The 14,204-nt window shown below is 40.0% G+C and overlaps 1 protein-coding gene across 1 annotated transcript in view; it reads right to left on the minus strand.

Moving 5' to 3' along the window:
• Nucleotides 1-3,620: 3,620 nt before the first annotated feature.
• Nucleotides 3,621-14,204, minus strand: part of dach (dachshund protein) — a gene marked incomplete at its 5' end in the record, with an annotated part of 55,750 nt that continues 45,166 nt past the window's right edge. The window contains 4 exon segments of the mRNA NM_001104874.1: nt 3,621-5,040; nt 10,213-10,281; nt 11,983-12,126; nt 12,523-12,670. Coding sequence (NP_001098344.1) covers nt 5,003-5,040; nt 10,213-10,281; nt 11,983-12,126; nt 12,523-12,670 — 399 coding nt within the window.

A 14,204-nucleotide genomic window follows, 5' to 3' on the forward strand; every position in this document is an offset into this window, starting at 1 on the left:
TCTCAGATGATCAGCCCCGAACCTTCCTAATGTCTCTCCGCAGACTCCTCGCACCACTGAGCTATCAAGAGACACGCAGTGGCGCCGCTCTCCCTAAATGGTCATCTCCTGCTCGTGCTGATGGCTCTGGGATTAGCTCAGCTGGGGTCAACAGGGCAGTTATTCCGTAGCATGAATGCAACTTCACTTTTCTTCCTGAAGAACTTTTTAAAATGTATCCAAAAGCACATGAAAACTCCCTAAATCCCAGAAGCGTCAGGGCAAATAGATGTGTCCTTTGATGGTCAAGCAAGCCCCGAACATCAATTAGTGCGGCGGGGACGTTGGGGTGAAGCTGAAAGGAGGGAGGATCATGCAGAATAATCACATCTGGTTGATGTCTTCACGAGCGCATCTCCGCACGAAGTCAATAAAACAGACACAGCTTGCGCAGCGTTTCTGCTCTGAATATGCAATCAGCAATGTGCTTTCGACACAAAGGAAGTGCGACGCAACAACACATCCATAATGCACACTTGGTGTTTAAAGCCTTTGTGCCTCATGGTCATGTTTGTACTGAATTGAATTTATAACAAAACGTGCAGTGATATGAAACATGTAGCTGCAGGGCCTCTTCCTCTCACGTGCCAGTGCAGGAAAAACGCATCAGATGGAGAAATAAACAGAATATGGAAGTAATAGCTGAGGAACTCACTTCTCAAGAGCTCATTGGAGGTGAGCTGAGTGAATCATTCACTGGAGCAATGGAATTATTAAATGGATGAATGTGGGAACTTTTTTTCCACTTCAGAGTGAGGCAAGTTTAAAAAGAGGGACCCCAAACTCAGCACGGCTTCATGATTGATTGCTCTTTGTGCGTCATATTGTTCTTTCAAGGTTGATAGAAACTTTAACCTCATTTTTAATGAATAGACGAGGAGCCTGAAATATTTCAGGCCTTGAATTTTTACAATGCGGCGCTGAATTATGCAGCAATCAGTCAATTATTCATCTTGGTGGCTGGCTGTGTTACGGCCATGCTTTAAAAAGCATGCAAAGTGGGAATGGGTCGGGCGTGCTGTGTCAACACATTTCACTCAGAGTTGCTTACAGGAGAAATTAAGCCCCTCAATGTCGATTTCATATTTCTTTTGTACGCTGAAGGAGCTGCATCCGCTCCGAAATGATCCTCGAAACCCGGGGAAAAGTTTGCACCATTAACCTTAAAGTGCTGCAAGCATCACATTTGATACAAGCATTTATACGACTCACTCTGTCACCAAATGGCAAAAAAAACCAACACACATATTTATGTTCTTCCTATCTATAAAACAATTAAAATGTAGACATTTTTCCTTTGAATAATAATGGTTACTTTTGGTTATATTTCATGAGCACAAATGGACATCACACTGAAATAAACAGCCAGGAGAGAAAATTCTTAATAGAACTAAAGCAGGTCTACTATAATGCAAACAAAAAAGGTCATATACAAAGCTTCAAGTCATTTACTTATATTTTGTTTATGTTATGTTATGTTTACTATTTTATTTACCTTTAACTATTTCTTCATTGAGTCGGTTAGTTCAAAAGGGGCCCAAGTCCAAGAGGTTTGTTTTTCCGGGAAACGATTTTAATTGCATATCTTAAAGGGAGGCTACACCAAACAATTAATACTTTACCCAGATTTAGCACCAGTTCATAGCTTACAAATGCTATAATATGAAGCACCTCACTTTTATCATTTCAGAGGACTAGCAAACTACAGTCTCTGGACTTGGGCCCTTCTTGAATTAAACAGGGGCGCTGCCATATTTGATAACTAGTGCTGCCATCTATGGGATAAAGTGAAACACATGCAAGATAGGCCCAAGTCCAGGAATTTTGCATTTTTTAAATGTCAAACATAGTCAAAACATTACAACTGACTTGGGACATAATCAGATAGCTGAAGACCATAGAACATATAATATCTGTTTTTTGAAAAATTGTGGACTTGGGCCCCTTTTGAACTAACTCATTTAATTGTTTTGTAAAAGTTTTTCTTTCCTTTTTTTTTTCTTTGTTTAGGCACAAGCGACAATCTTTTGACTTCTGAATTGAATCCCCTGTTGAAACCGAGGTAAATTGAGCAAAGTGCAGTTCACAAGCAAATCACTAAGGGGCTGTAAAAGCAAGCCAATAGCAAGTTTATGTGAGATAGAGAAAACATCCTAACAGAAAAAAAAGAAAACATATATTACCTACCCGCCAGCCTGGTTTCAAAATCATTTTTCAATTTATAACAACCGTATAGAGGGTTCCAAAAAAATACCTATTTGGTTTTCGTAAATTGTGCATAAATAGGGCTATTTTTGTTTCAAAAAACACAGGACTGTTAAATTCTAAGCTCTAGAAAAACTTTACTGGTTCTGACAACTGTCGGACATGTTTGTCCAATCTATTTACATATTTTTGGAGTGTCAAAGGATTGGCGATGTTGTAGCCAGCCAAGATGACAGCAGCATAGCTCTGTTGACCCAACAGGAATCGTCTGACATTCATGTTACTGATCAGAACCAGTATAAGTACTATACTAATACTATTACAATGCTTAAAGTCCCACTCTGATCATCCTTTGATCTATTGTAGAAGCGTTCCTAGTGGTCTTTTAATTATAATTATGCTGTTTTTAGGAAAAATAAAAACTGTTGTTTTCTAGAACATAGTTTCTGCAGAACAGCAAAAGTTCATTGGTGCGGAGTTACTCTGCCCCCCTTCTCATCACCCATAGCTGAGATGTCTCTACAGTATTAACATGCTCTCCCAGTAGCCTATACCTACACTCTGATCTAACATTACTGGTGGAACAAAAACGGTGATCAATGTTGGAGCTCTCCAGCCGTACAGTTCTGAGCTGAAGTTCAGACGAGGAAAACAAAGACGTCCATCCACATGGATCCATGTGTCCACAGGTGGATGCATCCGAATGGACAGGAAACTTGTGGGCCACCCACTGCATGATCTACGTTACAAATACCATCTTTTTCAAACTAATGTTTCCGTCTGTTCCTCAATCAAAATGATTTGAATAAAGAAATACTCAAAAATGCAATTCTGAGCTTCATGTTCTTAGTATTTGTCCTCCAAGAACATGTTAATTTTAAATAACCTGAGTCTTTAATACTTTTTAATTTAGATGGTTTAAAAAGAATTGTTACGGTATTCTTTGGAATTCTGTGAATTAGGGCTTAAGAAGTAAAGAACACATGAACACATTTCTGCAGAATAAGCTTAAGCATAAAAAAAGAAGTTAAAAAAGCTCACACACACTATTGTCTGAGAAGAGGGCAAGAAACCAAAGATTTTCTCTTCTTCCGATAACACATACATGTTTTTACTGCAACGCAAAGCGAATAACAAGACGCTTGTTCATTTTTCTACTGTCCAGCAACCCCTTCAATGCTTTTTTAGGCCGTCCATAAAAAATAATAAAAGGTTAAAAGTTGGAGTGATTGTAAATGCCGTAAAAACACCAAACAACACAATCATTGAAAAGTGTAAAGAACAAACGCGGCTGCGCTTTGGAAGGGTTTTGGTGTGTGTGTGTGTGTCATGTGAGACGTCCATCCACACCCGAGCAACATACGTGACTCCCAGAGTTTATCAGCAACATGTTAACTTTATTGGAATTTGAAGTACATAAAGAGATGATTCGAGAAGCTATATAAGTTATCAGTGACAACAGACCGAGACACTCCATAGAGAACGAAAGGAACAAACACAAGGTGAGCACGGGACGCCCCTGCTCCCCCCCCCCCCTTTGGACTGTAACACGGCAACTGTTCTGCAGTGGAAGGACTGACATCAGCTCATGACTAGAGAATATACACTGGTGTTTCAGCACCAAAAGTCTTTAGGGAAGGAAAACAGGAAGTTATTTCTCATCGGGATATCAGGAAACACTGTAAAAAGTTCACTTGTTTAAGGTTTACCAGGGACTGGAGTTCTGTCATAGCAGGAGTTCTTTTTTTCCTTAAAAAAAACTTGCATCCTGATTGATTGTTTTTCAAGCTGGCAAACACAATGATGATTTGACCAGACACTTGGAAAAAAAAAAACTTTTTGAAAGTGAGTGGTGACAAAAAAACGTACAGTAAAATCCAAGAAATATTATCCTCTGTTACAAAGATTACAGTAAATATCAACAGCAAAAGTCATCCTTTTGGAGAGTGAAACGTCCTCATCCGGGGTTCCAAATCCTCTGGGCTTGGGGTGAGTTGTAATATTTGCTCAGCACAATATAGGATTTATTAAATATCATATTTCCAGGACAAACATTTACATGCCTGCATGCTTTCCCACCAAAAAATGGCAGCTATAGGAAAAAAAAGACGATGGCTCAGAGAAAAGAAAAAGGGGAAGTTTATAGAAATGATGGTATTGTTTGCCTAAAAGCTCTACTGCATACACAATACCTCTTAACGTTATATACACACACACTTGTTGGGTCTTTTCCTATTATCAGTCTTGCTATGTACAACGGTAAAAAGGAAACTTGATTGTAACGTCATCTAATTTAGAAAACATGAAAACCAAACGTTGGTTTTCTTCCTTTTTTTGTGTTTTTTTTATGGACAGTTTCTATTTTTCTCCGCTTCTTCCAATTCAATTTGAAATACAAAACAAAGATTCAGTCGAATTTCGTAGATTTTGTCCCCGTTTCGAAGCTTTCTCGCTGGCTGAGATACAGTATAAAAATCTTCAGTGCTGTGGATTTAGGCGTTATTACCAAGAATGTACCACGGGTACATTTTTTTCTGTGCTCGGGTTATATGGTGATCCTTCACGTGGGCTGTGAAGCTGCTTTCACACACTTTTTTTTTTTTTTTTTAACCTCAGCCTCTGTGATTTTTCAAAGGAAAAGGATTCTTATTCTACATTCCTACTCCTCCAGAGTTTCGGTGACTTCCACCAACAAGCAGCTTCTCCTGAAACCAGCTCCAACCAATGAAAATCCTTCCTCCAGCTCTTTGCAGTCTTATCAGTACATCACTGTGGTTTTCAGGAACAGTCTTCCATCTGCAACAGAGGACACACACACACACACACACACACACAGATAGCGATTAGCCAACAGCTAACATCCTGCTGATGCAAAGACGTTAGCTCAGGATGTTGGTGAAACTTTCTGTTGCCCTCTAGTCTTTCAATTTCACAATGAATTCTGAGGCTGATTCAAAGGATCAGATATAGTAGCCATGGCAAACAGGATTAAACATCGCATGCAGTGATTCAACTTTTATCACCTTTAACTATGCGCTCCAGAAGGCTTTTATAGTCAAGCACAATAACACAACAACACCCGCACAATGTGGACTGCATTCCAGCCGCACTGCAAACTATTTAGTCCTTGCAAAGGTTCCAAACTTTGTTTTTAGACTTTCACGATGTTGTACCAGGGATTAAGCTGTTTTGCTTTATACCAAGCATGTCCAAAGTCCGGGCCGTGGGCCGCATAGACACCCCCAGCATTTTCTAAAATGTGTGCGCACGATCTCCTGATGGCTCTTGGCTAAATTAGGTTTCAAGGCGCTGTAAACCTTTGGCAACGCCGTGCGACCCTTCTGTGACCCTCATTTCTAAAATGTCAGCTGGAAAAAGGAAGAAGAGTCGACAGTGAGGGAGAAGTAGACACTGGCATATTTTTTTTTAGTCAAACACAAAACAACTTTGTCTGTGACTGTTTTCAAGGAGTTGAATGTGAAGAGGCATAACTGAACAGAACTTTAGGTAAAATCCTATTTAAATGTTTCTGTTTTCTATGTAAAGATTTGAAAAGTTTGCAATAAAATGTTCATTTGTATTTAATGCTAATGAAATACTGTATAGAATAACATTTGGCCCTAAAACCTTCTATATCATCTAAAGAAATAAAATCAAATTGTTCTGAAATTTTAGGTTGAATTTGAAGGATGTTCAATAAAGTTAGAGTGGCATTACTTTAGAAAGAAAAATTGAATTTTAAGTCTTCAGAATAAATGTTAAATTTAGATGTTATGAGAATATATTAAGGTGGGCGAACTTGTGCTAAAATGCTGTCCTCATTGTGTTCCAAATTGAGTCATTTCCACTTATTACACTGGATTTTGGTCACTTTCATCAAAATAAACTACAATTAAGAATAAAAACTCCAAAAATACAAACCATTTGCTTAGAAACTAGCAAAAAAACAACAACATATGATTGGGCTATTCAGTTTGAATGAATTCTATCTACAGTTTTTCTCATTTTAGGTGCTTATGTGGAAGTCCTTGTGTCTATATTTTAGTAGGAGATTTCTTGAGTAACAATTACAGATCATTTTTGCTTTCTAGTCATTTTCTTCTTCAGGTTAGTGTCCTGTTCCTCCTTTAGGCAGTGTGACTTTTTTGAGGTGTTAGATCAAGGAAAACTGCAAAAATGCAGACACTCCTGGTATCACCTCCAGCCTAACAAGCGTTGTCCACTGCCGGCGAGTTCTCCTGTCTGAGTGCTCGCCTGAGCGAGCAGCGCTGCGGCGACGCCGGGCTGCTGCGAGCATCTGTTAGGCAGCGCTCAGGAGCCTGTTTGACGTTTATTACCTTCACATTTCCTCCGCTGCAGAAAGCTACAATAATGCCTTTAAGAAGCTCTCCGTGGCAGCGCTTGAATAATTCAATGTTAAAGCGAACGCCTGCACAAAGGCGTTTAGCGGCCTGGCTTGTTGGACATGACACAAGCAGCGCGGGGAAGCGGAGGCACTGCTGGAGGATACACCTGCGTACAATGTCTTCTAACTCCATTTATACTTCTGCAGGGAGGGGGTCCAGCATCAGGATACTCCGCTATGAAAAAAACGTGTATTTTTTCTATCTATCAGGCAGAGTTGCAGCTTTTTTGGTGCTAATGGTTAAAATCAATAGTCATTGTGGTTGAAATATTCCATAACGACTCCTGCTTAACCTTTCCGGCTGTGTTTGGTGTGGCAGACAGAGGAGACGACAAAAGCTTGTGTGTCTGAATGTGTGTACAGTGCGAGTGGGAGAGGCGGGGGGGGAGCTGTGCAAACACACGGGCTAATTACCCAGCACTGCTGTGGGTCTCAAAGGCATCGCACTCTGGCGGGAGCAATTCCAGCGGCAACCAGTGAGTCCTGCGTAAAAGTCACGGCGGCGGCGCGGAAAACGGCGAGCAAAAGAAGCGGAGGAGGAGGAGGAGGAGGCACACGTGAGCTCCCACACCGGGACAGGATGAAACATGGCTTCACAGCCAGCCTGTCTGCCCGGATTCACAGTTGGAGCAATTTATAGGGGTGTTAATGAAAACAAAGACAATTTGATTATTTGATGGATGATGACATTTAATACATTGTCAAGAGGTTGTTAAATATTGCAGAGTTTCACTTCTAATAGATCAAATTCAAATGAAAGGCTTGGAACAAGCAGGTCTGGCTGCTTTTTTTTCTCTCCAATCCTTCCTCCCAATCAGGGAGCAATATGAGCGCAAAGCCGGAAACATCTGCTGGCGACAAAACGCGGCGCGTCCCAACACGCCGTTCCTACGAGGGGCCCTCATTAGAAAACGCTCAAACTTTAGTATTTTTATATTCAAATCAAGATGAAAAGTTCATTAAAGAAAATAAATATTTCATTAGATGCCGAATAAAACAAAGGGATTTTTTTTTCCTTTGGCTTCTCTCAGCACAAAATTCCTTTGAAAGATTAATTAATACATGTAAATTATGCAAATCATGCCCATGCAAATATTTTATGAAGACAATTAAGGGATCCATTAATTACAGTCTTTTTTGCTTCAGTGACATTCATTCATTTAATTTTAATTTCACTTTAACTGTTTTGATGTTTAATCTCGGCAACAAAGAACTTTATCTTGGCGCGCAGGGTCGTGTAAACTCGCCCGACGACGCGTGGAGTGGGAGGCGGCGAGGATCTGGGGAGGCCGCTAAGGGGAGGGACCGTTCGCACGTGCACCGTTGCCAGGCAGTAACTGGCGAGGTACGGTCCCCGAAGCTCGCCTTCGCCTGTGAAAAGAGCCTCATTCCCTTTTTGGACCCCGTTCAAGACGCTGTAAAAGCAATTAATAAACACAGACTGTGTTAATATCGCAGAATTAGAGAAGTGTGACAAAAGACAAATAGAAATAATTAGTTCTCCAAAATGATGCCCTCGTTATTTTCCCCATTCGCCCCCCCCCCTTTTTCTTGAGGTTCGGCGGCGACGGTGCTCCCACACGTTTCTCTCTCGGCTTCCACGCGGGTTGTTTTTTCCCCCCTTCTGCTTGTGTAATTTATCAACATCATTTTTTGCCATTTGAGGTTAATTATACAGCGAGGCTTGCAGAGCAGAGTAGAGGAGACATGGGTGGCAGACAAATGCTTCTCTAATTGAACAAAACACACACACAAAAAAAAAAGTGCAGCCGCATATTCAGCTGCATTTCACTCTTCCAGGCCGTGATGATGAGGAGGATGCCTGCAGCAGACTATGGCAGAGGTGCCCACTCTTTTTTGGCCAGCTCCACCAAAGGTTGTGTTAAATATTACAAATAAATATCTATGCATCTCCACTGCATCCCATCAGGTTTCTTGCATATTAGAATGGATTACATTGCACTACATTATATTTATTGCATTAACCCAGGCTTAGAACACGCTAACTTAAAGATGTTTCTTTATTGTTATTTGCTCATTAACAAGCTAAATAAAGGATTTTTCCAAGTTTTTGCTGTTTTTTTTGCAACGCACAAATCACAAGTCAAACTAAAAACAAAACTGTAACCCAAAAATGGAAGTTTGGACAGCAAATGGACATATATACATATAATCATAATTCATAATTATCTACTTAGATAAACAGACTTACTATGTAAATCAGATTTTGAGACTCAAAAGATTGAATCTGGCAAATGTCATGAAAAAGATGGAAGAATTTAGATAATCAAGTAAAACATGATAAAAAGTTCTTTTATCCTTTTTCGAGGAGTTTGCTGACAACAAAAATGTTCCGTGTTCCTCGGGCCACTCGAGAAAAAAATGAGGCATGTTAGCAGCGACCTCCACGGTTAGGAGTCTGACTTTAAACGTTCGCTCGCCCCTTTCTGAGTTTAGGAGGAAAAACACTCCACATCTGCTGTCTCTTTTTGCATGTTCAGTTTTGATGGCGGGCGACTATCCACACTCGATCGATTGTGATCAATGGAACAGGCAGCCCTGCATTTACACCACAAAGAGTCGGCTCTCTATAGAAGTAAGAAAGTGGCCAAATATACTAATTTGGTCTGAAATGATATTTACTTTGTGTTGAAGTTATTCATAAATGATGACACATGCTTTTCTTTTCTTTGGACATCAAACTGTTTCCGATCCCCGCCGCGTCTGAATGACATTTAATTAAGGAGGACTCATCTTTTTGCTCGTTTTAAAAAAAATCGACTCCAACAGTCCACATTTAGGCAGTTACACCCAGTTTCCTCCTGCACGCAAAAAAGAAAGGTGAACATTTCCCTACTTTCAGCTGCAAATTGCACGCGGCGTTAAATTGGGACCTCTCCCACTGATAAGGGCGGTTCCCAGCAGACGCGGCTGAGGCGTATTAAAGCAGGACGTCGGAGTAATAATGAGGATATTCAGCTTCTGCGAGGTGTCTTGTATCTGGGTAAACACAGATAGCAGACGGTCTACAGAGGTTATCGCTGCAAACACAAACAGCACCCCCAAGGCTTGCAAACAAACAAACCATTAAAAATGCACACGCTTATTCATAAAGTGGATTGATTTGCCTCGATTACTACTATCAAAGGAGGCATTGTGCAGCTTTTTGAGGTTTTATGACTCATTAATGCTTCCTGAGTTGTAAATAAGCAACTTTTCCCCCCCTTGCTTTCTTACTTTGGTCGATCGGCTTCCTGTGGCTGGCGGTGACCTGTCTGCAGAAAGCCCCTAAAAGTCAAAAAAGGGGGCTAATACTCTAAAAAAACACCATGTTCTTGACCTGGTGCAGAGGCCCAGATGGTGGTGTATGTCTGAACAGCAGGCAGAGAAACACTAATGTTCATAAAGTGAAGCTCATGTGTGTGTGTGTGTGTGTGTGTAGAAAAGGGGGCTGCAGTAGGAAGACAAGGGGGGCAGAGCACAGCAGAGTGAAATTTAAAGCTAGGAAGAAGAAAAAAAGAGGGAAGGCAGAGAGATTTATTGTCTCATCTGAGCGGCTGTACCTTGTATTGTCCTTTCAGCATCTGTTCTTCCACTGCTGCGGTCACTCTCCATCTCAGGGGTCAGAGAGTCTGCGAGGAGAGAGCGATCACCGCCGTTAAAGTCGCCTGACATCCACCTATCACCGCGCCACCTTCGCAGCATCGTTTGTTCAAAACAAGAGCCTTGGAGCTGCATCTCTGCTGAACATGACAGAACGCGTGTGATGTTGTGCCTCTCTGTGTTCTGACCATCAAAAAAAGCCTCTCAAATCAAAGCTCTTCAAAGAACATTGTTTTTTTGTCTGCAGACATCTGAAAGGGAAAGCTGCAAACTACACAATCGTTCACACTTATATTTGTGATATTTTAAGCATGGATACATTTGGCATTGAAATATTCACTTTATAACTCCATTTGTTGATGATTCAATAGACATTTTTAAGCTAATTCCTCAGACTAAACAGGCTAACTTCAGATTCCAAAATAGAGCAGCAACTACTTTTTTTTTATTAGCCATTGTAAATTTTATTTTAAAATTTTTGATTTATTAATAAGTCACAATTATTTTTAGGGCTGAGTATCACTGGGTATCAAGCAAAAAAGAATTTTGTTTGATTTTAAAAAGATTTTTTTTTTTACAGAAATAGCGATTCAAATGTAACAAAAGTAAAAGTTTTACCTTTCAAATTAGTAATATTTGTATAAAAATGAACAAAAAGCAGATTTACCTAAAGAAACTAAGTCTTTTAAGGACAATCCATGAGTCAGCATTACAAACTGTAAATACAAATCACTATTCATCCACTTTTTGAAGCTAACCTCATCACTTGTGTCTTTTGTGATGTTTCTGTGATAATCCCAACAACATCAGTTACAGCAGAATCCAACTCTGATCTAGTTTTTAATTGAACGGTTTATATTTGAGCAAAAAATCTGCAATTAAATATTATTTTATGTAACATTTATAGAGCTTGTGCGTTCTTTGATTGTTTTTTGCTGACCATGGATCTAAATTGTTAGTTTACAGGAGGCTGCTATGACTTCAGTTAGCCACCAGGTGTCCCCAATCTTTTTTGTTGTTGTTTATTGTTAAATTGACTTTTCTAGCGAAAGAAACTAAGTATCAAAATACTATTTTATTTATAAATTCACAATTTTACTTACATTTTACATTGTATTATTTGATTCGTTGCCTGGAATACAGGCGTTTAGCCTGAGAAAAAATAAAATCCTAAATTCTAGCATTGAGAACTTTTAGGAAAGTTATTTTTTTTCTTTCTTGACCTCCTATTAGTCTGAAAAAGTTTGTTCTTTTTTGAAAAGGGATATTCTAACATCTTTTAAGTCTGATGAGACGTTAATATTTACTCCAAAGTAATGCTTCTGCTTTATCGTGTTCTCCTTCTGTGCTGCTCTGTCTAACTTTCTGTCATTTGCTGACAATTGCATTCTTTTTATAATTTCTTATAAATGTTTTTTTAGATGTTTGCTTATATTTTTATTCCTTCAGTTGGGTTTCAATAATTTGATGAAAAGATGCTAAAAATCACTTCATCGACATAATCATTGCATCACTGCAGCCTGATAATACATTATTGTATCAGACAATAATTCAAATAAAAGATGACCAACACTTTTATTAAACATAAATCAAAAGGTTTTAGGAAAATAGTTTTTCCCAGTTTGAAAAACCAAAAAAAAAGTGACTAAAGACAGTAAAGGGGTGATTTAAAATAGAAAAGCTGCTGAGTTTCTGCAGAGACGGCAGAACGGCGTGTGACGGTGTCTGACCGTTGAGCGAGCGCATGCTGTCAGAGGGAGACGGCTGCTTCAGGGTCTGCTCGGCCTGCTCCCTCCTTTTGGATTCGTATTCCAGAGCCTCCTGGAGTTTCCTCTTGGCCTTCTTCTCCTTCTTCAGACGCTTTTGGATGATTGCTGAAACAGAGAAAGACCTCCATAAAATCAAGCATCTAAATATTTCATGACACAGAAAGGTCTCCAAGAGAGAATCCGAGCAAATACTGACAATGACTTAGCAAACTGCTGAAGGGGATTCAAGCTAATTGAAACATTTATTAGGATATTTTTCCTGAATTTCTCTCATTAAACATAAACGATACAGTTACGCAGGATGATGCATTTTGCATGAGTGTAGGAGTAAGTGGGTATAAAACATGTACTTTACATTATGCTAATTATGCTAAGGCGAGGAGAATCGGAGCCTTTTATTTGTAAGCGCAGCGGCTCAGAGTGTCTGTCTCAACCAGGAACATCTGCAGTGATGTGTGCGCACACACAGCTGCTGAGGCCTTAGCAGTGGTCAGCTGGTACCTCTGTTCTTCTGCTCCACGGCGAGCTGCTTCTCCAGGGTCTCCCTGAGCTCCCTCTCTCTGAACAACTCCATCTTCAGCTCCGTCTTCTCCAGCTGCACCTGCTTCTCCTGAGCTCGTGCGTTGTCGATCGCCACTTTGAGCAGGCCCTGCACACACACACACACACACACACACATATGTACAGTGCGGGCCATACACAGGTGAGAGTGATGCAGGCTATTTAAGAGCTTTTGAGACAAAGTGGCTGCAAACCACCCCGAAAGCAACTGAGCAGAGGCGAGAAGCTGCAGCTGGCTGCTTTCAGTCAGAGCCACACCTGAACTGGTCCTTTTATCAAAGGAGACGGCTTTAATCAGCGAGCCACAAATGAGGACCGGCCAGAATTTCTGCCCTTGTTTTTGGGCTTCCTTTTAACCCCAGCTCTAAAATACCGGAGAGGAAACACAAGACAACAACATGAAACTCTTACAGAACTGTGCTGGATTGAGAAAACCCTAAACTACTAAAGAATTTATTAATAAAAACATTGATAATTATTTCTAAAGTCTGTTCTTTAGTTACTAATTGGTGAGAAACTGCCCTACTTTTAAACATATAGAGCCCACTGCTGTAAGTCTGCTTTGGCTCAATTACATTAATGACAAGTATATCTCTAAAAACGCTCCCAACAGTCCTACATTCCCATGTGAAGGTTATACAGTATCATCGCCATTTTTATCCCAGATATTCCCCATCCACATGCAATTACATGGAATGCACTGGGCACTAATTGTGGATTCTACTAACCCCAATTTATGCCGACTTGCTCTATCTTCATTTTCTGCTTGGTTTCCTTTTGTTGATTTGTATATAAATATTCAATCCAAAGATTGTAATAAGAGATGACGTGGAGGAGAGCTGAGAGCTTATTGTGGTTGTCTAAGAACAAGCAAAACAAGAAGTGAGCCTCTACTGTCGGCGCTTCTAAGTGCAGTACAAAGGGCAACATTTGACTCGGACGGTGGGCGAATTCATTCATGACTCTAATTGAAGGGGAGATTAGGTCTAAATTGTAGGCTGAGAGGAATGAGTCCTGTTTGCATCAATGCTTTGGTTATAGTTATCTATGTTCATTATGGAAACAAACTAAATGATCCATCCATCTATAATCAGAACCTGTTGAATCTCTTTTGGGGTCATGGGGCTGCTGGAGCCAATCCCAGCTACTTTATGATGAGGGCCCACACAATTAAACTTAAAAAAATTAGTAAATTAGGGGTTCTATCTTAACACACTGGATCAAAGTTTTTTCGTAACTTGGATAGATTTCACAAAAAGATTGCTTTTTATGATGGACTATGATGGAACAGAAGCATTTAAGAGGGTGAAGTTAAAAGAAAACCTGCTTGATGGCGTTCTGGTCAGCACTCTCGCTTCTCAGCTGGTTTGAATCCTAGCTGGATCCTTTCTGTGCAGAGTTTGCATGTGGGAGTTTTTCCGGTCACAAGCGTCTTAGTGTAATTGGCTGTAGCTGTCAGCTATTAGAGTCCACAACGTCTCATAGACTCTGGACAACAATTACTGTTGATATTCATTCTTTACATGTATTGTTTAGTGTTTTTTATTGTCTGTTGTTTTTAATAGACCTATGGTAACAAGTTCATTTCCCCCTTGTGGGTCTATTCTATTCTAGTCTATTCT

Source organism: Oryzias latipes, chromosome 21 (genome assembly GCF_002234675.1).
Source record: "Oryzias latipes chromosome 21, ASM223467v1".
NCBI lineage: Eukaryota > Metazoa > Chordata > Actinopteri > Beloniformes > Adrianichthyidae > Oryzias > Oryzias latipes.